This window comes from Zonotrichia albicollis, chromosome 1 (genome assembly GCF_047830755.1).
Source record: "Zonotrichia albicollis isolate bZonAlb1 chromosome 1, bZonAlb1.hap1, whole genome shotgun sequence".
NCBI classification, from domain to species: Eukaryota; Metazoa; Chordata; class Aves; order Passeriformes; family Passerellidae; genus Zonotrichia; species Zonotrichia albicollis.
The window spans coordinates 107,950,507-107,977,810 of NC_133819.1; the positions used below are offsets into that span (position 1 = coordinate 107,950,507).

Genomic DNA, 27,304 nt, shown 5'->3' on the forward strand with positions numbered 1-27,304 from the left:
TGCTTTAAGTCATGTATGCATTTCAGAATACAGGAAGACTACTTACTCTTTTTCCCATGCCAAGGCTTTCATCAGATTTTTTGAGTCATTGTAGTAGTTGTTGACAGGAAAAGTAATAACAAGAGCTGTAGCATTATTATAGTTATCATCTATAGAAGAATAAAATGTTTGGCATTAAAAAAATGGAACTTACTTTCCAGTATAGCAGATACAAATAAGTTTAAAATCAGCATTGCCCAAAGCAATCCCATCCCTGTAACTCCACTGAACATCACTGAGTTCTGAAACATACTACTGAAATATGAACCAAAGCTGATAAGCACTACAGATTGCATTCCAGAGTAATTATTCATTGTTTAACATGTTCATCACACCACAATGTTACATTGTTGCCTAGTTGGACAAAAAGCTACTTTATAACCACTGCTTATGCCTTTCCTTCTAATGAGAAATGTGCCTTCCTAAACACTGTACGCCTTGCACACTCAGATATTACTCAAAGCAAATACAAATCCCCTACAGTTTAATAAATAAGCACTTGCCTTTAAACACTATTTCAGATATATTAAACACAAATATACTACCAAATTAAGTTTAATTAGATAAATTGCTTGAACAAAATCCTGGCTTAAGAGTAATTATGAAAGAATTTCCTTTTGAACACTTTAATCTATTCTTAACTGCTTTGTCAGATCAGTAACAAAACTTTATTCTAACTCAAAGCAAAGTACACATACATCCCATCATGTAAACCTGAGGTGCTTCATGTCTCTGTCTTTCACCAGGCCCAAAGCAGACCAAACATTTGTCCTGTTGACAAGTACGTTCCAATTACAGATTGCTTGCATTTTGCGCTTCCAGAGTAGTCCACCTCCAATCCCAGCACTGGTCTACTGAAAACTTACAAAACTTAAAACACCTTTACTTACTGAAAGTTTAACAAAACTCCAGTTTCTCTGGACTGCATTTAAACAGCTGTGTTAAATGAGAATGCACCTTTAGCACCAAGAACAGCATACAAGAATGTACTCTCAGATTTATGCTGCAATACTGTTTTGCCACTCACCATCATATCCTCCCAACACCAGCCACGGAAATACAGGTCCACCAAATGTTCCTAAGCAGGGATCGTGAAGCAAGCTTGTGTCATTCAGTGATGCTGGAGCCCTAAAGAGATCACCAGCAATAACTGTTAGCTTCTGCATGACAGCTGAGGCACAAAACAGTAAAAAGCACAAAACAGTAAAAAGCTGTTGTGTTATAACTGAAAATCAAGACAAACAAGACAAGACTGCTAGTGGTACACTGCTCTTGTGCAGCATTTGCTTTTAATTCAAACACAGTTTTAAAGGTGTCTGCCTTACAGCCTTTAAGACAAGGAGTAGCTTCTAACCAACTGAACTACAAACTAAAGAGAAAGCTCAGAAACTGGTCTTCTGTTCAGAACTCTTCAGAAGCATTGAAAACATGTTTAAGGTAAACCAGAGCCAGCATCCACACCAAACCAAGCTGAACTGGCAACTTGATTAAAAAGCATGCAATTGTACTGCTTACCGAACACAGTATAAGAAGTGAGTGTGGTAATCAGCATAGACAAAGAACTCATCCCCAACAGTGTGATCCAGAACAGAATGGCTGTTCTGAAAGTAGTTGAGTACACTCAGGATAGTGCAGTTGCTGTTGTAGGGAGCAAGAGGAGCCAGGCAAATGTCCTTCAGCATTACAGTCTCATTGTCATAAGAAGCAGTGATGTTGACAATAGCATCCTGCAAATCCAGTACCTTAAAACAAAACAAACCATAGTTTAGGAGCAGCATAAGAAAGCACTTCCCTTGCAAGACAGGACTTAAGTGCATAACATATTCTTGCAATTGCCAGAGACAGAGGCACCTATCGATAGAAGCACATTACAAAAACATTATTTCAGTGTTCATACTATGAACAGAGACTTAGCTTGCAAGTGTCTCTCTGACAGAAAGGTTTCCAGCAAAAAGCTTTTATAGTAAGGCTATGATTTTTAATAACAATATCTAGTGACTGTTTTGATGGATACATAACATTGCAGGTGGAAGCCAACTCCATGTGGTTATACCTGTTAAGTATGCTTAGGTCTTTGCTCTTGGTAAGTCCCAATTACCTGATGGAGAATATCTTTGGTAAGGGGAGGGCCAAAAGGCACATCTTCTCCTGATGGGTAAGGTGAGTAGGTGTCTGGGTGGCTCTTTGGTGCTTGAATAATAATTTGTTCAGTACGGAAGAAAGGTCCAAAGTGTGTGTCAAAGTATTCCTTCTCCTTGCGGGCTTGGCTGCTTGGGGCTGACCAAAGATCTACAGGATTTGTAGTTGCTTTAATATATACAAAGCCTGAGCAGCACATTGCAATGAAGACCACGGAGAAGAGGATAACAGGACGCGGATTTCTGACACAGAAAGCCCCCCATGATGTAAATGTCATCCTCAGGCCATTCTCAAACCTTTCACCAAGCCTTTCACCACAGGTAATGCTTCCTGTAAGAGCAAGAAAAAACAGAAATTATTTGAGAAGTCAGTAAAACAGCACTTTCTTGGAGTCCATTCAGAAAAAAGAAATTTTATTCACCAATCCCTGATTGAGGCCAAGGGGCAGAAAACAGCTCATACCTATGTTGCCCCTTGTAATGTAAGGTTGTGTTTGACAGCAGTAGGGGTAGCAAATAAAGGTAAAATATATATAAGCAATAAAACAGGCTACCTCAGCAGGTACACAAGTTACAGCACAATATGCTTTAAAATATGCTTTTCCAATATGCTTTAAATGGATACATGGATGAGTCAAAACATGATCATGTTGTCCTCTCTATACTCCCACAACAAAGCTCTCCAGAACTTCCTTGGAGCTTAGCTAGATGCATGAGGGGAGTACCCAGGGCTTTCAGCATCCACTGAAATAGGAATAAGTACTACTTTAAAAGAAGAGAGATACTGGTCAAAAGGCTGAAAGCCCTCTCAGAATGCACTTTTAGCCTAACAAAGCTAAAACTCCAAAGCCCAACCATAGGAAACAGATACACTTAAACTGAGTTTGTAATAAACCCTTTACTGTTATCCAAGACATACCATTGTCACGGTGGGAATTTGTAGAAAAGGCTACATTGCTGTCAATTGGGGTGTACTCTGAGACAAAGTGCCGCCTCCTGCAAGGCAAGAAACTCTGTTACCCTGCTTGTCCAAAAAGGCATCTGTACTGTTTGTACAACAGTCTCCAGCTTTGTGATCTTTCGGAACACCATGTCAGCTATCTTAAGAAACTTCTTCAGCTTACATCAAGCACAGATTCTTTATGTACATTTAGATCACTAGCATTAACAACACAAAGAATTTCTTTAAATTGATTCTAAGTTGATATTTGCAAGAGATTTTTACATTAGAAATATGAACCAGGCATCTCAAACACACCACTTCATGATGTCCACTAAGGTAAGGCCACCGAACATATCAAATTGTCATACCCACCATCCTTTTCCAAGCAGACTTAATTCTTACTATAGAGCAATTTCAGTTTTCTGGTTATAACTGAACAACCACAGAATCAGAATGGTTTAGGTTGGAAGCAAACCTTAAAGATCATTTAATTCCAACTCCCTTGCCATGAACAGGGACCTCTTCACTACATCAGTTTACTTAGAGCCCAGTCGAGTCTGGCCTTGAATGCCTCCAGAAACAGTGAGTGCACCACCTCTTCCACTGATTCAATACCCTTACAGCACAGAATTTGTTTTTACGATCTAATCCACATCTACTCTCCCTCAGCTTAAGACCATTGCCCCTTGTCCTGTCACTACATGCCCTTGTGTAAGAAGTCCCTCTCCTGCCTTCTTGTAGCCCCCCTTTAGTTACTGGAAGGTGCTGTAAGGAATCCCTAGAGCCTTTTCTTCTCCAGGCTGAACAGCCCTAAACCTCTCAGCCTGTCTTCATAGGAGAGGTGTTCCAGCCATGTGACCAAGGGTGATATGCTATAATTACTGAAAGCTTAGCTTTCATTTAGTTTTTTTCAAAATAGGAGACTAGGAAAAATTATTTATTACTTAATTTGCAATAGAGCAGTGACTGTTTTGTTGTGAATGTTTGTTTTCCCAGACTTCCGCATACTCAGTTATGAAAGTTGAAGAACAGTGTATGTGATTCTGTACCTAAGAATGCTATGACACATATGCATCAACTAAACCAACTTCTGCAATCACTTTTTACCAGGCTGTTTTAGCTGTTAGAACATTTTTGTAAGTATATACGGTATTTGCTACAGAACATGACTTTTGGTTGGCTGAAGTAGTCAGGACATAAGCATCTGACCAGGGCAAAGAAGTTCTCAGAGATAAACAAGTGACTTGCAGAGCTTAGCATTTTGAATGCTTTACCTGTAACACCAGACTCCAAAAACTAGTGCAAAAAATATGAGTAGAAAGCCCATGTATGAGATCCACATGATGACATAGACAGCATCCAAACCAAACAGTAGCCAAGGGGGAGGCAATGGAGGGGGCTGAGGTTTTGGACCACAGACAATTGAACAGTCCTGACAGCTGCATGGTCCCGTTGAATCATCCACGGACTCATTACAGCCTTTGGTAGCATTATTCATGGGGTTCATTCCATGGACAGGAACATCTATGACAAATCACAAGTTACAGAGTCAGTTTACTACCAGGAAAAATTCAGACCTTCCCAGTTACGAGTTAACCCTTTATATGAAAGCCCACAGCCCCTGTGTAGAGCAGCATTTCTTGGTCTTACAGATGAAGAATCCACTGCCTTTTCCACAGCAGGTACCAACTATTTACAGTTGTCTAATAATTAATTGACTGGTCATGTCTGTAACACTTTGGTCTGTAAAAGTAATAAGCACATATTTCTATCATCCCAGCAATGATTTGTCATCCCTCTTATCTATTCAGATTGTGAAATGTGCAACAATAATTTTCTGTTAATGAAATCCTCAAGGATGAGGGTACTGCCTATTTCCCAAGGAATACAAGTAGCCACTTACCTAGGCTTACCTAAAACTCTACCACAGAGTTTTAGAGATTTCTACAGTAAGAAGCTATATAGAAAAAACCCCAAAGTATGGTTTCCAAGCAGAAATAAAAAAAAAGTAAGTTAATCCCACATTCCTTTGAAAGCCTCTGACTGCAGACTTTCAATGCTGGGCAGCTGTTTAAACATCAATGCTCTAACCATAGCACCCAGCCTTTGACAGGAGTTTCAAAGGCAAGGACTATTCAGTTTCTTACCTGAAAAAATTGGAATTATGCTGAAAGGAGTTTGTCCATTGTCTTTACTAAACATGTACTCAATCCAGTTGGTTGCATTGCAGTCTTTAGCATCCTTCCCACACAGCAACCCCAGTGCTTTAACATTGCTTGATGGAGCCTCCACATCTTTGCAGGCATTATACATTGCTGGGAAGAGTCATTAAACCAATGTCATAATTTGAGTAAGCATTCCAAGTATTTCCATTATTATAGTTCCAGAAACATACTTACAGTTTACAAGTAGAAATATCTTAGGATAGTGAACTAATGCTTTCAGTTGTATTTATAGTATTCAAGGTTGCAATGCTTTGTTACAGCCACCTTGCTCTGAGAAAGCCACTCAAATCTGCATCATGCTAGAACCTACTCTTCTGCTTGACAGGAAACATTACCTAATATTATTTTCAGGGAAAGCTATGAAAACCATTTAAGGTACTTTCAACTTGTAGGCCGTATATGATTATCAAGTGTCTCAATTTCATTAAAGTTTACTGCAGAAAGCATAAAAAGACTGAATTAATGCTTTAAGCTTGCTACAAAATCAAAATACAATCCCAATGTACTGTTCTGTAAAAACATCTGATTTTGACAAAGGACTAGACAGTCCATTTCAAGACTGAGTACCTCTTACAGAACCATTGTGTGTACAAATTTTATTATCATGCTTGCCAGACTGTTTTAGTATCAGGTAGACTTTGGACATTCAATACTTGGCAAAAAACTTTATTTTTCTGAAGTTAAAGTCACCAGTTATCAGCTGTTAATTGTTTGTCAGATGCTCATCCTCGACTGAACCTTTAAAACATTGTTATTTAACAGCGTCAGTGTAATGAACGTCCCCTGCCCAGGCAGAAGTTAAGTGTTCCATACGTTTTAATGGGGACCTACTGTTACCTATGTGATGACTCAAACTTCAAAAAGACAGAATTAGGGGGGGAAACATCTCTCTGACTTTCTGAAAAAGCACTGGTCTTGTTACCTGGACAAACACCAAGGTAAATTAACAAACTGCTTACTCACCATTTGCAAATCGATCTCCGATGAAGTACTGCAGCTCTGTAATGCTACTTTTGTTCTCTTTTGAAACGGGATCATAGTAAGGTATGGTGCTTGTAACATTCAAAAAGTCAGACTGATTGGGACTACAAGTCAGTTCACAGAAGAGGTTTATCAAGTTGTAAAAACACGATGGACATCTGGAAGGAAAGCCAATTGGTAGGAAAACCAATGAACAGCAACCAGATTAAGAGGTAAAGGTGCTATGTAGGTCAAGTCAGATACACCTTGCAAATATAAACATTCTGCTCAGAGCAAAAGAACAAAAGATTTAAATTCTTTTGTAAGATTTTAATCAGCAATATGACAATTGTTGATGCTATAGATGAACAATTTTAAGCACTATAAATCACTAATAAAATTGCCTGCCTCAAATAGCAGATTCAAACAATTTTACTGGAATTTGAAGAAAAACGTAACTGTTGCTAGTAGAAAGACAGACTTCTTAATGTCTTAGTAAGAACAAGACCAAATGCTACATTGTCACCCTCTCCTGAAGGTTTCATTAGATAAAGTAGCTTGAGGCAAGCTAAGGGAATGTTTATTCTTACCAGCTAAAATCAATCCAGACTGCAAGTAGCTGTTTCATGACATTGCAGCCTGCTCCTAGGGATAAGAAAGCCACTCCAGCAGCTTGCTCCAATAATCCTTTAATGAAATTACCACTTTTTCTCTTTTTCTACAGTCTACTTGAAGACAAGTGCTTTGTTATTCTATTATAAAATTAGTTGCTTTGCCATTCATTAGCATACCTGGAGAGAAACTGCAAAGGCAGCTGCAAGTTATTTTTCAAAGTCTGAAGCTGATGAACATCGCAGCAAGTACTAACATTGCCAAAGAATAAACCCGGACAGAGTTCCTTAAGAAAAAAAAAACAAAAAACAACATTCAGATCAAGAGGAAAGGAAGAAAAAGCATGTTTAAGACTTTAGAACTCATTTTAATCATGGGGTTTGCATCAACATATTTCAGAACACAGTAGCTGTTGCTGTGGGAGACGCATAGGAAGAAAACAGTCGAGCAAACAAGATTTTTGTTTAGAAACTGGAGAGAAGAATCACTTTTTTCACTTCTTTTATTCAAGGCAGCACTTCCTTCTGAAAAGCTCCTTCAGATGATCTTTAGTCACCAGGGTCTATATATAGAATGATAATGGCATTTGAGAGCCTATTGCTAAGAGGACAACACATGTTTATCCAAGTTGAAAGTATTCCTGCAGCTTATCTTCTAGTACTCCTTCTGGATAGTATCAGATTTTAAAGTCTCAGAAGGCAAGCCACTAACCATAAAACCACTGATTACCTGGAAGAGCTGCTTCATGTTCACTTTGCAGAAAAGACAAATGCATTTAACATAAGTATAACTGATACAAACATACAAGAACTGTACATTAATTCTTGAGAAACAATACACAACAGCAGTTAGCTCACCTACATATTTAATGAAGTCACTCCTGTCACCAGTCTAACCATTGTTTAACTCTGTAGTTATTTCATTCTTTAAAGCTTTGAACTATCAGATGCCAGAAGGCAAATCTGGCAATATGCTGTGTTGTGCATGAAGAGAGAGACTTCTTGTACCCCTGAAAAGAAACTGAGGTACATTCCCTTAACCCAGTTGGACCTGAGAAATCAGAGACAATCTGTTCACTTTCTCATCAGGTTAGGATGTTTTAACAGCAAACCTACAAGAGAAGCTCACCTGCATTAAGTCATAGCCATCTTCTGGTAGCGCTATTGGTGGCCCATCATAAGCACAGTTGTACCTCTTGTCTCCCGAAGCAACTCCACATTCTCCATACCAGACACACATTTGTGGAAGTACCTAATCAACAAAACAGTGATTAACTGCAAGGAATAGTTGCCAAATATCTCAGCTATTGTAGAATTTATGTGCTACTACCCTAAAGGCACTTGCAGTCCAGATGTGATAACTTCCTGCTAATTCAAACAAAAGCAGGTGTTTTTGACATGGTGCACATCACCACTGATCTTCAGCTCAGCTCCCCACCTTCCCTTGATCATTACAGAAACAGGAGGTGCACAACCTACAGTTAAGATCAAGTATAAGAGTTACTTAAGAAGAACCTAAACAAGACCTGAAAAACATCTTCAAGTACAAGGTGATTTAGAAACTAATTTGTTCATGCAAGACATCACAATAATTGTTGAGTTAAAATGTCACATTAGACCACAAGTCAGCGCACATGGAGAGAAACTTATTGCTTATGTGCAATCTCACTTCCTCCTGCCACCTCCTGATCCTTCCTGAAAACTCATTACAGTGACAGATTGAGGAAACAGCAGCACAGAGAGGATTCTGAAACAGAACTTCATAGCTCCACATCTGCCATACATATATTATCACAATCTCAAAGGATGCCCTCCATCACCACTTTCAAGCCAAAGCATGGAACATTTAAATGGGATTACAGTGCTAAGAAAAAAAACTCATTTTAAAGATGTTTTAATTTAAGGGACTATTGAAATTCAGAAATTTGTTCTTTATTATGTGTATAAAAGAAATTGAAAAATGGCAATGGCACCTTGACAGCCTTTTATTTTTGTTCAGTGGTACTGACACTGAAACATCTGAGATACTAGCCAAAACATTTATTCTGAAAATTAAAACATCTAATGCAATAACAAGCTATTCACAACAAAAGCCTTAATACAGCTCCAAAGTTTTCCTACCACCTGGGCTGCAAAGCAGACTGCACAAACATTTACTACACTTCTGCCAGCTCTGATCAGAAGTTTGCTTAGTACAGTTTGAGATATAACTGGCCTGTTTTGATCTCCCAAACAACCTTGACTTAGCATTTTAGAGACACCATATGTTGTTGCTGCAAGGACAGACTGCTGTGCTTTGTGCTTGACCATGAATAGTATTATTTACCAACCAGAGAGGCCCCTGAAAGGCTGTCCTGACAATGCCCAAGAGCTACCCAGAAACACAGTGCCTCCACAACATCCATTTTTGTGCTGAACCACACTGACAGTTCTTCAAAAAGAACTTCAGTAGTTGGCTGGTTATCAGGGACAACAACTATCATTAATTTACCCAACCCAAGAATTGTTTCCTCTTTCCCCTAACCAGGGCAACAGAGGCCAACTCAAAGGTCCTCACTGCAAGCCAGGTCTGAAAGTCAGTTTAAGTGCCACTCATCTAGATCACAATTTCATTCTAGCACATCTTCTAGTTAAACCCACAACCAGCTGTTCAGTATTACCATGTTCTATGAGAGAAGCTGGATAACACCCTTTAAGATTGCACTTATAAACACTGAATGTTTAACACCAGTATAAGCCAAAAAGTCAAAATTCCATAACTTGTCGACTATTTCTCAAAACCCCATTGTAAATTTGTTCATGCACCAAGTTAATCTAAGAAGTTAATACTACTATGATGCAAATTTAGAAGTCATCATCTTCAACTCTGCTTCCTCACATCTATATGCCCCAGTTTTAACAGCAAACAATCTACTAGCAGTGAAAATGGTTCTGCTGTTTGTAGCAGCATCAGAAGTGAATACTTTCTTCAAGAGGAAGCACAGATTCACTACTATTCTTGCAAAAGGGCAAGGAATTTGGAGCTGCTTTGCAAGGCCTGTGAGAAAAGGATTAGTTATTTCTTCAGTATCAGGCTGGCTTCCGTATTTAGTCTAGAACGATTTGTAAGCATCCTTTCTAAAAAACACTTTCTGTGCTTCATTACATCTTCTTATCTAACACTTATTTTTTAAAACACACAAATTCATCAACCTACTCTTTAGAGAAAGACTTTGTTTCTTCCAGAGTGGAATGTGTGGGAAACGTGGTAATGCAGTTAACAGTTATAAAAAACTTATCAGGGCACCTCTTGCATAGAAAAACTTGAGTAAATTTCAGCTACCATGTCAGTCTGACTGATAATTCAATTGTTTTAAAAACATTATCTGTGTTTCAAGGCAGCAATTCCTTGGTTATAGCTACATGGATACAAAACATAATACAATCTGTCTTATGTTTATAAATTTACCTACAAGGCTTTCTGTCATCATTTTCAGAACAGAACATAAAACAACTTACTGCACATGACACTTGGTAATGTACCAAAAGGTACAATAAACAGCTAAACACAAAAGAAAAATAAAGCAAGACAAGGTTCGGCCTAGTATTAGTTTACATTTGAATTTGGATAAAGACTTTCAAATCACATTCCTGAAGTTCCACAGCAATAAAACATACAATGGAAAAAACAATGTTTGCCACTCAAACTTTCAGCCTGTTTAAAAAAAGCTGAACAGATCAGCTGCTTTAAACTATTAGAAGAGCACTTGGGCCTAGAACTGCAAGTCTGAACACTCTGTTTCAGTATTAACACCAAGAAGGCAGTTTCAGAAACAGCTTAAGATTTTACATTTATGCCATTACCTAGCAGGATTTCACCAATAAAAGTGTGAGTTTGTCCCCTGAACCAGTAAGCTTTGGGGATGCTTGATTTACAGTGGTTGAACCAAGTCAATAAGCCTAAAAATCACCAAATCATTATGAATCAATAGCCCCAATTGAACAAGACAGCTCTTGAACATTAACAAGTTAACATTGAGTCAGCCCCAAAATACAGGAGAGGACTGGTCTCCTGTGGCTGGGGCAGCATTCAGGGACACAAATACCGAAGTAACTACTCCACTGTCACAGATAAGATAGAGCTGACAGTTCTTCCCTCTGAAACCCCTCCAGTAAAAGCTAGATTAAGTTAGAGAGTAAGACAAGCACTTTGCTCTTTCCATTCTTTCAGAAGAATGCTCCTATGAGGGTAGGCTGAGATAGGGATGACTAAGTGTGGTTGTAAATAAGTCATAGTTTGCAAAGCTGCTGCTTGCAGAGTCAGACTTTTAGGTCAGATAATTGTTCACCTGGCTATTAAGTTTCTTAAGTGGGTGAAAGCCTAGCCCCAAAAGCAACAGAGAAATGCTATGTTGAACCCAACTGCCTTCTAAACAAGTCAAAATACTTAAAATACTCCATAAGTAACACAGGGCTAGCTCATGGTTTTAGGGTTTTTTTCTGAAGGTTTTCCTTTTAAGATCACATAACTAAGTACTTCATATATTAAAATGGGACTTTCCTAAGTATTTCATAAAGCAACAGCAACATAACCTTAGATAAAGGCTGTTCCTTCCTGCCTCTAGCATATCTGGGAAACCATTTGTCAGTACATTAACACCAACCCTCAGTACATCCTCAGAGTTCAGAAAAGTGTATTCCAATTTCTGGCAGGCTTAGCCTGTTTGAAGAGAAATTTCACCTCAGGCCAAGGCTCTAGAAGCCCTTATAAAGAACCTGCACATGAGCAATTGTGGGCATTCTACAAAAGTTCTGTTAAGAGTTTTCTGGTTCCCAAGCATTATCATTCCTTTGTAATACAACTAGTGTTCCAACAGATCATAAACACATTTAATGCAGCCCATGTTTCTTCAACTGCAGGTTGAAACAAACTGATAAATTGTGATGCTTCCAGCAGCATTCACCACCACCAATGAATGCATAGCTTTAAACAGACAAAGAACAATGATGATGCTGTACACACAAACAGCAACTGTTTGTGGTCTTACAAATACCAGATGACAAGTGAACACTGTTGGATTCTTCAAACTAGGATTACTAATGTATGGAAAAGGCAAGAGCATCAGATACAGCTGTTTCCCTTTCCCTCATCTAGGATGATGCATCTGGGATCTTGCAGGGCAAAAAGATCAATCTAGGAAAAAGCACACTCTTCCCCTGCATCCCTTAATATCTGCTATTGCCAACCAGGTTGAAAGTTCTAAGGAAACACTGCACCACCCTTAAGATATGGGTGGTGTATGGGTGATGACTGGTTTATGGAATCAGGTCACCAGGTCAAATTCAGAGATCTGCCCCAGAAGTTGCTTATTACCTCACAACCCTTCCTGTGGGGGAAACAGGTGCATGGACTAAAGGAAACTACAGGTTTAGTTGTTATTCTTTGTCTCTTTCAGTAACCTGCTCAGAGCCATGCCTTATCTGCCAAGCTCCTCCTGTTCCTTTGCTCACCAGCCTGTTTCCTTTCAGATGGAAAAATCATTACTACTCCTGGTCAGGACAAGCAACCCACAGTTCTGGAGTTATCCAAGAGCATTTCAGATGTCACAGTAAAGTCCAAGTCAAGAGAAAGCTGCAATAACAGTAATAATTCAGAATCTGTGGGGACAAGCTGACGTTAGCTGCAAGGATGCATGCATGATCAGGAAATGCAGGCCCCCAGCTAGCACCAGTCTGCAGCTAAGTCCATCTGCACCAAAACCTGTCCTGCAGGTTAATAATATTAATATTAATATTAATATTAATATTAATATTAATATTAATATTAATATTAATAATGCACAACACCTAGATTGTTTTGGCCACTGCCCAGCTAGGTACTACTCAGTTCTACCAGTCACTCCCTTCACTCATCTCTCCCCTTCTGAGACAGCTTCCTCACCTTCCATCCAGAAAGGCTGAACAAGTCACTCCTGATTTTCCAGGAAGTAATTTAGATGAAGTGGTTACTGTCTTGTTCTGGAGCTACACTGCCATCCCTGACAAGGAAACTGCTCCAAAGAGACATTTCAGAACTTCATGTCCAAGGTCAGGCAACACCACACTGCAGCCACTTGGCACGAGCAGCACTTGTCATTAACACTTTCCCATGGGATTTCAGAAAATCAAATATAGCTTGGGATCCCAGCTGCTGACAGGAAACCTGTATCCAACCTTGAATAGCCAGTGATTTAACAGCTTGTGTTTTAGCACAATTATACAAAGATCAATTGCAGTAGTGGCCATTAAGCACACAAACAGCATCTAGTGCATTAGGACATTCATAAGAAAATAAAATAGTAATGGACAGCTGGCAGAAATCTTGTACCATGTACTGTTCAGAGTGAAAGATACAGGCTGAACACTTCAAGTTCATTGTGAATACATATGTAGTGGCAAGACTGAACTCAAGTGCCACTCCAGTCCACTGACTGCTTTGAAACAGAAAGAAACATGACATAGGGCACTTTGGATTACAAACATCACAACTGAAAGCACAAAACCATTACACCAGCAGTACACTTGAGCGAAAGAACAGTTTACCTTCACAATGCTTCTCTTCAGCAAGCATCTAACACTAAATAGGCTCAGTCTAACTGAAGGACCAGCTTTCCTTGCAAAGATATCAAGGGTCCTCTTTGTGAAGTGTCAGGCTGTAAATAAGAGTTAATGGCAAAGATTCCCAATAAAACCAGATTCTGCCTTCTTACAGTACACAACTGAGACTTGCATGGTTAGAGTAATTTTGTAATGTTTATTTCGAGGGACCACAAAGCCTCTTCCCCTAAATATTTGGGGAACTTATTTCAAGTTCCCATATGTCAGTATCCTCTTGAAAAGGAAAGCATTCTGTCATTTCTTTACCAGCCTAGGACACACCTCATTGCTCCAAGATGATATCTCCTCCAAAAAACATTACATAAAGGTGCATTGGTTAGCTGTGAAGTATCATTACTTACTCATCTCAAGATCACGAGTCACTACTAACAATCACCTTCTCCGTGCTAACAGAAGAATGAATACCTTATGTTCAAGCTCTTAAAAAGTTTTTTTCAAAGAGGATATGAGAACAGCACATACACAAGATGACAAACTCCTATGTTTAAAAAGAGCTAATCATAAAACTTGACCTAGAAAGTATGTTTTCAACGTAGGTAGAGAGGGAAAGAAAGCCAAGCACTGAGGCTTACAAGACACTCCTTGTTTCTCCAGAGGAATGTGGAGTATCCCGCTCCTATCTTGCGCTTCAGCATAACAAAATATGACTGAGAGGAGCGAATGTTGTACCATCTTTTTTCCTAAAGCTCCCAAGAAGTCCAACATACTCTTGTCCTCGATTTTAAGGAAATATGTAGTCTTACTACTGGCACATAAACAAACAGCAGCTCTCACTCTGCACAGATCATTACTTCCAAGAAGCCGTCACCTCGCCTAAGCTACACCCCAAGCCAAGCGAACCAGACACCGACGACATCTGCAAGCCTCTGCCGAGCATGTGACTGCGTGGCCACTCACATGCACTGGGCATTGCATAACCAGGGCACGCCACGGGAGCATCCCGGGGGCTGCCGCTGCCGCCTGCGACCGCAGCGGACGGGGACCGGGCAGAGGCTGAAGTTCGCGGGTGCTTCCCTGCGGGCCTGCCGTGCCACCGGCTGACAGCTCCGTCCCGACGGGGACCAGGGGCACGGGGGAAGCGGGGTGAGCCCTACCGGGATCGAGGAAGGGACACCCCAGTACCTCTCTTCAGCTTCGCGCCGCCCCGAGCCCAGGGGCCTAACTCGGGACCCGCCGCCTTGATCCAGCCCCGCCGCCTGGGCCAGCCCCGGTAGCGGGGTGCGCAGGGGACACGCGGCTCCCCCGCCCCACGCAGCACCCGCGGGATCCCGCTGCCCACCCGCCGATCCCTCTGCTCCCCACCACGCCGGGAGGCCCGGCATTCCCCTCTCCACGGACTCACCCGCACGGGCGACAGAAGCAGGAGGAGGACGAGGAATCCGAGGCCGCTTCGCCCGGGGCTGCCTTGAGGGGTCCCCATGGCGGCGCGGGCTGGAGCGCGGATGACCGGCAGGCGCTGTGGGCAGCAATACGGAGCAGCAGCAAATGGAAACAAGAGGAGGGCAGCGAGGCAGCCGCGCCAGCGCAGTCTGGAAGGGCCGCTCTCGCCTACCTGGGCGGAGCCGCCAGCCCCTTCGAGGAGAGGCCGATGGCCGCCCCAGCGCCACCGCCAACCGCGACCGCCGGCCCGCCCCCGGCACCGCCTCACCCCGCGCAGCCAAAACAGGAACGCCCTCCTCGATACCACCTCCCCCCTCACGGCCTGCCCAGAAACACCGCCCCTGGCACCGCCTTCCCCCTCACGGCCTGCCCAGAAACACCGCCCTGGCACCGCCTCTCCCGTCACGGCCCGCCCAGAAAAACCGCCCCGGCACCACCTTCCCAGCACGGCCTGTCCCAGCGGCGGGCGGGGTACCCATCACGCCACGGCCGCTCCGCGCCGCCAGGGTGTGGGCGGCTATGCTCTGTGGGGCCCCGGCGGGAAGCTCGTCCCGGTGCGGGAACGGAGCCGTGCTCCTCCGGGACAGACTATCCCGCCCAAGCTGCACCGGCTGCCGGGCAGCGGCATCGTCCCCGCGCGGGAGTGTTAATCGCTCAGTTTGTAAATATCAAAAGTCGCTTTAAAAGCCTTTGGATTTGGGAAAAGCGCCTTAATTTGGCTTCAAAGCTGCTGTCTGGTGATTTCTGAGGACTCGTCCGGAAGCCCCGCGTGCTGTGGGGGTGCAGTCAGATGCAAAGAGCGGGGTTCTGGGCTGTCCCGGGGGCCGTGCCCGCTGCCCGCTCCGCTCCCGGCAGGAGCTGACCGCTGTCGCAATCAGCAGTTCTGGGAGTGCTGGCTGCGATCTGCCAGAGCTGTCTGCGTGTTGGGTTCTGTTACCTTTGGCTCTGCTTGTTTGGACTCTGCTTGGGATCACTTCGGGACCTGGCTGGGAGGAGGCACAATAAAAGCAGGGCGTGAGGCATTCCGTGCATGCAGTCTCTAATTTCTCCACCTCTTTATTGCCTTCCTCGACAGGTAACTCGCATTGCTGTGCGAATAACAACATGTAATTTAGCTGATATTGCCATCTGCTGACGGGAACGCAGACTAGTCTGGGTGTCTGACTGCTGGCGTGTTGGCCGGCAGCCTCCCCGGGGTCATGTAATCCGACTTTCCGCTCAGGGTAGGACCCGGTTAGAGCAGGTGGCTCAGGGAATTGTCCGGCTATTAATAGCTTAAGAGATGGAGATTTCACAGCTTCTTTGCACAGACTCTTCCACTGAGTGACCACACTTGGAGTAAAATGTTTTCCTGAATCTAAAGAGATTTTCCCATGTTCCATCTGGAGGCTGCTGCCTCTTATGCTGTCATGGTGCCTGACTGAGAAGAGTGTGACTCCTCCTTCTCCACATCCTCCCGTTTGGTAGCTGCAGTGATTAGTGAAATACCCCTACAGCCAGTACAGCAAGCTTCCTGCTTTGGGCTGAGCAAACGCAGTTCACTGCTCCAGCAGCCCCAGATGTTGGGGTGGCAGTATAATAGATTTTGCTACAGTATGTCAGTATCTTTTTTTGTTTGTTTCCTTTTTTCCTTCCTTTTTTTTGGGGGGGGGGGGGAGATGTTTGGTTTTTTGAGTTTTTCTTGTTTGTTCTGGGGAGCCTAAACCTGGACACAGCACTCCAGCTGTGGTCTGACATGTTCTGAAGAGAGAAAGAGCCCTAACCCTTGACCTACTGACCACCCTCTTGCTGATGATGCAGCTTGCTGACTCATGTTCAGCATTTCACCCAACCACCCTGCTCTTTTTTTCCAAACTCTTTTCCATCTAGCCACTGCCCAGCTTGTACTTTTCTCTGGGATTACTCCACCCTAAATGCAAGACTTGGCATTTGGCAAGTGCCAAACAAAGCTAGAGTAGTTAAAGCTATATTGTGTTTTAATTTTCATGTCATAAATAATAAATTTATTCAGGACTATGCAGTGTGATTCTAGAAGCAGGAGAACTAGTTCCAGGCACTCCACTTAAGCAGAGAATTCAGTGGGCATAGCTTGCATAGCTGCAAGGTAAAAAAATGCAAGAACCTTGTTTCAGTGCTTGTGAAAAACATGCGAAGGATAGCAAAACTGACTGAACAGAAATGGTGTTTTCTTTCTGTATAAATTCCATAGTGAATAAGTGATTTAAGAACGAGAGCTGAGAGAGAAACAATGTTGTGGAACAAGCAAGAGAAAAGCTACTGCAAGGATGACTTTCACCACAAAATAATTAACATCACCCTTGTCTACCACCTATAGCACAAAGAGAGAGAAGGGGTAGTATTTTAATATTTATCTAACTCTCTTGCATATATCTCTAGATGGCTGACTAAATTCACACTGTTACTCCAGTGCAATCCCTCAGAGTGCTGCCTTTTTGTACTTACAAGCTGAAGTGGTGTAGGTATGAAGACCAGTTAACAAAGACTGAAATCTTGCGCAATGGCAGATGCTGGAACTCAGACAAGTATTTGTTTTTATGTGGCCTTGATTCCCTGGCAGCCAGGTGAACAGAGCAGGGTATGCCTTCAGTCCTGCTGCAGCCATTGGTCTTGGTCTCAGCTCTGTGCCAGATCTGGGGGATGAGGATGTAGAGCTATACCTGGCAGCTCAGGGGCATTTAAGCACAATTGCATGAGTGTTATCAATAGCAGAGCTGGCACCGTGACTGTGTCACCTTAAGGTTATCTCGTTCTTTGTGGGCAGGGGAAAAAGTAGCCTGGAATAGTTAACCCAGTTAACCAACATGCTGACAACAGCTCATTGCCTTGTTTGTGATACACACGGCCCAAAAGAGAACAGTCTCATTCCTTCCTGCTCCATGAGAAGGACATTTAACAAGTTATGTTTTATAAAGTTCCCTTTTAAACCCAGAATTATACATAACTGTTATGGACTTGGAAGGTTTATGGGAAACACTTATTCTGGTTCTCAGCAGCATATACAAAACAAAATTTTCCTGCCTGGAAGAAGAACCTGCTACTAATTCATTGAACAAGTCCTTTAATTGTCCATTAGGGTCAAATCAGCCCTTTCCCTCACTGGATTCCCTGGATAGTGTAGAGTTGCCTGCTGGAAAGCTCACGTGAAATAACTTCGTTGTGTTCTGTGTCTTTGATGGAAAGCCAGGATTGTTCCCTGCAGAGGTATGGGCTTTACTGTGTATCCATCCCTTTATTCAATGCAGAAATGAAACCTGTGTTACCACTTCCAGTAGAAACTGAACACCTAGTGGTAATGACCTTGCAATTTCTAAATGGCAATCTGTCTGTTGAGTTACTTGTGCCTACCAATGGAAACACAGTACGTGACTGTTTTGCAGCAAAATCAATTGAAATGTTTATTGCTGTTTATTCTCCATAATTCATAATGAGCCTTTATTATTTCTATTGCAATAACACCCAGAGGCACTTGCAAGGACTGGGAGCTATGGTAAGCAACACCCTGCACAAGCCTATGGGAAAGTGGGATGTTTTCCTTGGGGATGTCTTGCAATCTGTGTGCAGACAAGCTGCAACATGTGAGTGAGAAGTTTCACCCAGTTTCTCATACGTCTGGTTTTTGTAGACTCAGACAAAACCACTGTAGCTTGTTCCAAGACTGTTTCTCCAGCTAAACCAGAATAATGCTAATACCAAACAAACCTGGTGTTTCCTATTTGGTGTTATAAACTATTTGTATTCTTTTGATCAACTCTCATTTGTCTGCCTCCCCCAGCTGTGGAGGCCTGCTTGGATTTTAATTATACACAACTCAATGTACCTGTCATTTTGGTCAGATGCTCTTGGTTTCAGATTAACCATGTGGCATCAAATCAGAGTGAGGGGGCTGAGAGCACTTTGTCTGATGTTGCCAGTACTCACTTAAATATGCAAGTAGTGTGTCAGGTGATGCTTAATCAAGTCTGTTTATCATCTTTTCATCTTTTTATCTGCCCTAGTGTATTTTGCTCCACTAACTTGTGCCAGTGTATCCTTATTTAACCTTCAACAGTTCTTAAATCACATCCTTTCTGCATTTATCATCGAAGTCAATGAAACTTGTCAATTTTTATTACATTTAGGTAAAGTTATTTATTGCATTCTAGCAAAAGTTTGGGACTCGAATTGAATCAACTCAATGTTTGCTCCAGCTTTACAACAAACTTGCTGGATGAAGTGGGCAAGTCCCAATCTAGCCAGTGCAATCTCCTCTTCTATAAAGAGGTTCCAATTGTGTGAAAATATGTGGCCCAAGAGCTCCAAAACCAGGTGTGAACCACTGAGCTGTTGAAGAAATACACTGTAGAAGTGCAGCTTATTATTGCGGTGGAGTCAGCAGACACTCTGCACTTACTGCTGTGAACAAATATGTGCAGGGTGTCCTCATGCCAGACACTGTGCATAAGCACTGAAATGCTGACAAATTCAAAGTTTGACCTACTAACAGCTGTGTATGGTTTGCATGACCATCAGTTTACTGAGCCCTTACAGCACCATGCTGCCACGTGGTGACTATTTGCTGTCCAAGTGGAAAATGTGGGCAGAACTGTCACAGAGGAGTGCCTAAGGGCACTACCAAAATCTGATTTGTCAGGAAGAACAGGAGATGGGTTTCTGAACTACAATTCACCTAAGGAACAGACTGATTTTGATTCAAAGGCATTTTGTCAGTTTTGTATCAGTTTGTCCCAGTGAGTAGGGTCTGATGCAGTAGCATGGCCAAGGCACCACCTGCAGAAACTGTTCTTGGAGTCTTCACAAAGCAGGATAATTCTTCTGCCTCTTATGCAATATATTCCAGGCAAGCATGAGGTCATGATATCACTTTTCCAAGGGGATTATGAGAGCCTATGTCCATATGCTGGATGCATTCATACATGTGCACATACATACCACACAAGAACAAAGCTGTGCAATCTGTATAAAACTGCAGAGTGTTTCAGCTCTGCACTGCATGTTATTGTCATGCTCCATCTGTGCATCCAAGCCGTTTGCCATTGCAAAAAGTTGTGTCCCATGTTCTTTCTTCACTAAGCTATGTTCCCCAACAGCACATCCCAGATGACTCTGCTGATCCTTGTTCTCTGGTAAGCTCCACTATGCAGCTCTGGTGCCAGTTCTGAACCAACTGACTTGACAGGACATTAAAGCATTAGCCCAGTTAAAGTGCCTTCTCAACATTGTGAGAGCAAAATGGATTATCTAGAGATAGCTTAGGTATCTGTCTCAGATTTCATCTTGCCACAGTTGCTAGGTCCTGTTGTTGACCCTCTGAGAGTTAGCATCTCTCTAAGTCACAGAGGAGGTGAAGCAAAAAGTGTATTGATTCATATATTTCAAGATCAAAGGGACTATTATGATCACATAATGTTAGTTCCTGTATGTCATATAATTTCATCCAGTAATTCCTGCATCAAACACAAAATGTTTCAGCTACTACACATCTTTCAGAATGAAAAATAATTGTTGGGGTTTTTTTAAAAAGCAAATTATGAGGGAACCATCTCAACAATTTGTTTCTGAAATAATCATCCTCAGTCTTGAAAATCTACAGCTTGATGTTTGAATTTGCCTAGTTTCAGACTCTTGATAGTGTTTTGATATGCTTTCATGTGCAAAATTAAGGGGCTTTTCACTACCAGAAATCATCCTTTGTAGTGATTTAGGCCATGAACAAGTCACAACACTTTCCCTTTATATTCTCTGAATAGAGTGAGATGCTTTATTGCATTTTGGCCATAGGAATTCTTGATGATGAGCTACTCAAAATCTAGCTCATCACAACAGAAAACTGGAGAAATAAGGCAAAAAGCCTGGGATGCCAAACACAGTGAAAATATGTCAAAATATGGGCTTCAGTGTAGACCTTTTCCTTTTCATAATGCACATAATCCACTGCACACCATAATAAACATATCATGTCTTATTCCTTTGGCTCCTAATGTTACTTTTTATAATCTTCCCTTCAGAGAGATCTGACCTAATGGATGTTAATGTAAAGGGAACTTTGTCACTGATGTCTGGATGTTTGAAATAAACCTTTTTATGTTATGCTAAATTAATAAATTAAGTTTTCCTGGTCCCAAGCCACACAATTAGTTTTTTCTTCCTTTTTTTTTTTTTTTTGTTTGTGAATGCTGTCTCATCTGTGAAGACCTGGAACTCAATAACAGTCTAATCGATCAACTGGAATAGAACAAAGTGGTCTTTGTGTAAATAAGAAACTAATTCTGGTATTCTAAATAGGGTAGAATAGAGAAGAAAGCAAAGAAATCTTGAAGTATGCAGAATAAGATTATCTGAGTAGTATGTTTTTGTTGAAATTATATGGAAAAGCATATTTTAGTAAAGCAACATTCTGGTTGCAGAATATTAGTCTCACATAAATTTATATATGCTTTATCAAATGCATAAAAGGTTAGGTCAAAAAAAAAGGCAGAACTCAGAACAGTATGAAACTCTCATGACATTCCCAGGGGCCAAAAGCAGAGCTGCTGTGAGGAGGCACAACTCCATTTAGTCCCAGGTGTGCAGTACAATATCCTGTTGCTGGGAAAAAGGGCCTTGTGTGTTACCATTGGTTAGGCCTGTAAAAATATTACCATTCTAACACCAATGACTCCAGACAAGGGCTGTATTTTATGTCTGTTCAGTGTTCATATCAAATGACGTACAAATGGGCTGGGGTTTGTGCTACCTCACTTTCTGTACTACAATTCTGAAATTTCTGAGACACCAGATTTGGTTAATTTCTGGATTTTCCAACAGTCACTAAGACTGGCTGGAAAAGGAAGTGTGAATTATTCTTGCAATTAACTCTGACTGTGAGGCAGATAATCATCATTGTAAAGAGCATTAAATATAACCTGCAGCTATTTGATCTCATGCTCAAATTCTCTCAGCTCTTCTAAGCTAAACAAAGGTGGTGAATCAATAGTGAGATGGTTTCATGCCAGGAGAAGAAAGGCATTTGAAAGTCAAGTGGAACAATATTGCCTTTTGTATCATTACTGAATAGATGCCCCTGCACACTGCACGGCAGTGATAATCCAAATTAAGAGCTCCATGTATTTTGGTACCTCTGAGGCTCCACCACTACTATGTCTATGCTGGGATGTCACTTCTCTCTAGACCCTGCAGGATTTTCCTTGTGCTCATCCCTATCACACAATGGGTTGATATGGTGGCCAGCAGCAGGCCTACCTGTGTAAGGCCTTGCATACTGAGTCTTGCTTCAACATAGCTACGGGAAAGATAACAGCTCTTCATGAAAACAGAAGCAATAGCAAAAAAGAATTCTACAGATCAGGACTTTTTTCTTGCACCTAATTCAACAATCTCAACTGTCTCAGTAAAAGAACAAAAACAGTATCTCACAAACAACCCATTCTTGCACCTTGTCCAAGACTGAGCAATTACTATGGGGTAACAGCTTGTTACCAACCAACAGGAGATAGACATGAGAGGGTTTACGAAACTTTATATAAAGAGATGTAAAAATAAAGTTTTAGCTTCTTTCTCTCCTTGAAAGAGTGTATCTCGTTCCTCTGAAACTAGATCAACAGTGACAGCTTGATACTAGCGAAATAGAAGAAAAATATTTTTCATTGACTCATTGGTGTGGCCTTTTGCTTGGTTACACATCCTTTGTACTCACTTGCAGCTGATGAGAGGTCACCAGGCTAACAGCACCTGCATAAATGTAGAGGGGATAGCAGGCTGAGCCTCTGGCTCTGAATGTGCAGAGAAGCAAACCTGAAATCAGTGTGCTAGTGGAGCTTATTGTTTTTGGATGTGAGATGGATATATGACACTTTAAAGGGAAAAGAAACCCCAAAACCCAACTCAGAAAAATACTGTTGTGTTATTCTGTCACAGTTCTATTTCACATCTTTATATTGTATCTATCTTCATCCTGTCATCTATGAAATTGGTTTAGTGCCCCATAATTTCTAAATCTAAATGTCTAAATTTACTATTTTCTGTTGACATGAACTGATGAAGAGCTAGTTTGTTTCACTGGTCTGTGAAGGAAATAATTTACTTCCTTGCTTACCCCAGCAATACATTTTGGAACTTACAAAGATAAATAAAGTCTGTAGAGCACTTGGAAAACCTTACACAAAAGGCACCACAACTATGCAAAGAACAGCTGCCAGTATTAGTGAATCACTTCAGCCACCAAGGGAAAACGGGCTTCCTTTTTAATACAACAAACAAACCACAGCAGTATTTACTGAACACTTTAAAGATAACAACAGCTACATAAATAGTAATAATTATTAAGGTTTCTTCGTGAAAACATTAATTGCATGGTGATAAACAGTATTGCAACTTTAGAGCCCATATACAGGCAGATTAAGCACCTTTGGGTTACAGGGAGCCCAAAACAGAAACCATCCCTCTCACCAAAGGCTCCAAGATGAAACAAATGCTCCCAAATAGAAGGTTTCCATGCCAGAAGTCTCATTTTGGTTGAATAGTGTCTTTGCCGAAGCTAGATTCAACTTCAGCCAGAATCAGGCAGAGAAAGACTTCAGTGCCAGTTCTCTGTGATGGATCCTGTGTGTTGTATCAGCCAGCACTAACAAGGGCAAGAAGAGACCAGCAAATCTCTCCCTTTAACCTGTGCTAGCCTCACATTTCAAATGTTGTTCAGAAATAAGAAAAGCCCATTATAGCAAAAGATCACTCAAAAAAACCCCAAAACCAAAACCAAAAACCACAAACTAAACAGACCCAACCAAAAAAAGCCAAAAAAAACAAAAAAAAAACCCAAAAAAAACCAACCAACCAAAAAAAACCCCCAAAAACCAAAAAAACCCAACCAAAAAAACCTGGTAGCTGCATCCTCTCAGAAGGTCAGCAGATGCTCTGTATGGAACACAGGGACCCAGGTGTTCTTCACATATTTCAAGAGATCCCCAGCTGCACTGACCATTCATAGAGGCAGCTGGAGACAGGACTTGGAAATTCCTACTCTAAGTGGTGAGGACCAGACATGCATCTTCTCAGGGACAGGCATAGTTGAAGAAGCTCTTTGCTGAGTAACTGCTTCCTTTGGGATGAGACAACTCTCCCAGGAAAATACACCTTGCAGAAAGGAAGGGCCACCTGTAGATACTGGATACCTGCATTTGTTGTCTCAGCTTCCTTACTTCAGCTGTTGCAGGACTACTGTTGGCTTTTCCTGTCCTCTCTCCTATGCTCTGCTATCAGGAAAAAACAGAAGACCTTCACCAAAAAGGGATGCTTCCACATTTTTCAGGAGGACTGTGTGATTACTACAGCCTGTCTGGTATTAAGAGTATTTATTGCATAGTTACTGAAGACCTTCTAATTATTCACCTCCTTTACAAATATGAAAGGGCTTTTCACCTTGAGAGTGTAGTTGTTGCCAGTTGTTGATCTGTAGAAAATTTAGCATGAAAGTTCAGTATTGAGGCCAGGCTGACCAGAGTCCCTCTACTGTTCTCCAAAATAGTATGTGAAGTGTGTTCATCTTCAACCCACTGGAGGCTCCAAATAAACCTGCCCTCTCCAGTGTTGTTTGTTAAAGAAGTTAGAGTGCAGTCCCTTGTAATGCTGTGCAATTTAAGATCCCAATAAGGCTCTTGAGATTTCTGCCTGCTCAGTATTTTTTAGTCTCTTGCAGAACTTAACTCTGGATACAGTCATTCTTTAAGCATCTTGCATAATTCTTTGGTTCTATACCAGTTCATCTGCAAGTTTCTGTTAGGCACAACATTATTTTAATTTAAAAATACAGCAGCATAAATTACCTCAACAAATATTTTTTTTCTTATTACATTGTTGGAAAACTTAAAGCTTTCCTATTTAATGCAGAATAGAAATTGAATAGGAATTTCAACATGCAAGAAAAGGTACACCTGGTTCTGTTCTCTTCACCAGAACACTGACTTCTTACCTAATTTATTCACAAAAGGAATAACTTTATCATTTGATAATTCATATGGCTACTTTGCAATACATAAACTACATTCATTTGTGTTAGCTCACTTATAGATTTCCTTTAACTCACCAAAGCAAAAATGCAGCAGTTCAGCTAAAACACAGGCAGACATTTCTTAAGCAAGAATTATATTTTGTCCTTACAATCTTCCTTGTCTTCAGCTTTTAAAGCAATTCAATAATTTGCCAAGGTTTGAAAGTAGGTGAAGTGACTGGATTTATGTACTGAACTAACCTCTTACCTCAACTCACTGTAAATTAATCTCTAATGTTTTTGTGGCTAACAGGACATGGTATATACTGTTTATACTGCAGAAATGACTGGGTTTTAATGGGGTGTCTTAGAGCAACATGGTTAAAACATAGGTCCTCACAAGCCACCTGCAATTTGCACTGCCTTCCCCACACAGGCACTAGTAGCATGTCTAAGTGTCTTAGCCACAGTAAAGGCCAAAACTGCCATTCAGACTTCATTTTCCATGTCTGCAATAATTAGTGGGTATGTTCAGGTATGGCCACATGTAACCCTCTCATCAACTGTTGAAACATCTGTGCACTGTGCACTTCTCCCTTAGCTCCTGCCACAGACCTGGGGAATGAGTGCTTTGCATAGTACCTGTGGGTACCAAACCATGGTGTCACATATCTGGGTGCAGAACATACACATATCACTTGTGTAGGATCTGTGTGGTTTGTTGTGCCTGACAGCTCAGTTTCTGATGTACTTGCACCTGTGGAAAAATGCCCTTTTGGACATGGTTGGTTTGCTCAGCAACCAGTCTTCCTCTACCCAAAAAAAGGTGCAAAAGGTTGGGGAAGGATCCCCATAAGCTGCATAGGCATCTCAAAACCAACTGCTCCACTGTGTTACTGTTGCTGGACAGATTGGCAGATCAAGATGCTGCAATTGAGAGGACTTCCTCTTGCTTTTTGTTTGGTTGGTAGCTTTTGACATCATGTGTAATATTCATGATCATTTTTATGGAGCTTGACGTAGTAGCAAAACTGTTACCTCAGCCCTGGCTGACAGGAGAACTTTTGCTGTTGTGATGGCTTGGGCAGCATCTCACCTCTAGTCTCACGTGGCACTTGGAGGTGGAGAGGAATGGTCACTGTCAGCAAAGGAAAGGCAGGGGCTGCTCTGTAGGCAGCTGAATCCAAACAGCTGCAAGGTCCAGGGTATCCTTCTGGCACAAGGGCGAGTGCTCCCTACCCACACTGTCACAGGTGTGTGCCATGACAGCATGGGGGTGTGTGTCTGAAGCAGCAGGGGTGCTTGCCTGTGCTGGGATGCATGGGGAGCAATTGGGGGTGCTGGGATCAGTGGGATCCCTGGGGACAGGCAGGGCTGTGGTGCAGAGGCAGCTCCTGGGCCACCTCCTGCTCTTGGCACGATCCTGCATTCAGCGATGCCGGGCAGAGTTCCCAGCCCGTGGTGACCCTTGGAAAGGGCCTGGTGCGTTCAGGGAGCGTGTACTGGACAGGCTAATCAGTTCTCAAACTGTTCCAACCTAGGATTACTGTCATGCTGCTTGTGGTCAGGGCACATCTCTGTCAAACTGCATCTGCTGTAGGGCTGCATTAGCTTTTCCTTTGCTTTTCCTTTGCACGGAGGAGTCGGAGGATGCGTTCATTTTTTGTTAGTTCTGCTGGTAATTCATTTGCCTGGAACAAAAAACCCTTGAGGTTAGCAGAAACGAAAAAGTATTTCCCAATCATGGTTGAAAGCATTACACTCTAGAGAAGATCATACTGGTCATTATAATGATGTGGGCTTTTTCTAGTGTTGTCTCCACCACTGTTGAAAATATCTTAGGAAACCATCTTTCACTGTTCAAGTCTCATTTAAGTCTTCAAAACTATCCCAGAATGGAATTTGAGTGACAGTTTATTTTTTGCTGACAGTCCAGCCTAAATGCCCTTGGGTTCCCTATGGTTCTGCCACAGCAGTAAAGGAGAGCATAGCTGCTGATTTTTCGGGGAAGATGAGGCAGGTCCTTATGTACCAATGTCCATAAAACTCCAAGGGATGACTTAAAATAGTGTTATGCTGTAAGGTTGGTAATAGAACATGAGTTTGTTTTTTTTTTTTTTTTTTTATTAATTGAATACAATTTTGGTGACACAAAGTATTTATGATGAAGCTGCTTCTGAAAATCAGTAATTCTGTCCTGGAAATATACTCTGTCATGCCAAATAGCATGTTGTTTACAAAAACAAAAAAAAAAAAAAAGAAATCAGTAGGAGAGGTTTCAGCCACTTTCTTCTACTGCACACCCCTGCTGCTGTAGATCATTATCAGCAGCAGAAAAACTTTGTGCATTTTCATGTTATGTTATAAAC

General features: G+C 41.7%; 2 protein-coding genes across 3 annotated transcripts in view; both read right to left on the reverse strand.

The window, feature by feature from the left end:
• Positions 1 to 15,027, reverse strand: part of NPC1 (NPC intracellular cholesterol transporter 1) — a 26,406-nt gene extending 11,379 nt beyond the window's left edge. Inside the window, exons 1-11 of the mRNA XM_005490707.4 lie at positions 14,895 to 15,027; positions 8,046 to 8,168; positions 7,097 to 7,203; positions 6,309 to 6,484; positions 5,268 to 5,435; positions 4,395 to 4,644; positions 3,097 to 3,173; positions 2,138 to 2,508; positions 1,555 to 1,781; positions 1,067 to 1,167; positions 47 to 149 (exon numbers count right to left, since the gene is read on the reverse strand). Of these exons, the coding sequence (XP_005490764.2) occupies positions 47 to 149; positions 1,067 to 1,167; positions 1,555 to 1,781; positions 2,138 to 2,508; positions 3,097 to 3,173; positions 4,395 to 4,644; positions 5,268 to 5,435; positions 6,309 to 6,484; positions 7,097 to 7,203; positions 8,046 to 8,168; positions 14,895 to 14,972 (1,781 nt within the window). The 5' untranslated portion in view covers positions 14,973 to 15,027. The remainder of the gene's footprint in view (positions 1 to 46; positions 150 to 1,066; positions 1,168 to 1,554; positions 1,782 to 2,137; positions 2,509 to 3,096; positions 3,174 to 4,394; positions 4,645 to 5,267; positions 5,436 to 6,308; positions 6,485 to 7,096; positions 7,204 to 8,045; positions 8,169 to 14,894) is intronic.
• An 8,151-nt stretch (positions 15,028 to 23,178) lies between these two features.
• The window catches only part of ANKRD29 (ankyrin repeat domain 29), a 30,709-nt gene continuing 26,583 nt past the window's right edge, over positions 23,179 to 27,304 (reverse strand). For both annotated transcript variants that reach the window (XR_003381254.2, XM_005490705.4), the window contains exon 10: positions 23,179 to 26,626. Coding sequence is in view for 1 of the 2 variants with exons in the window: in XM_005490705.4 (XP_005490762.1) it covers positions 26,543 to 26,626 (84 nt within the window). In the remaining variant the exon portion in view is untranslated. The remainder of the gene's footprint in view (positions 26,627 to 27,304) is intronic.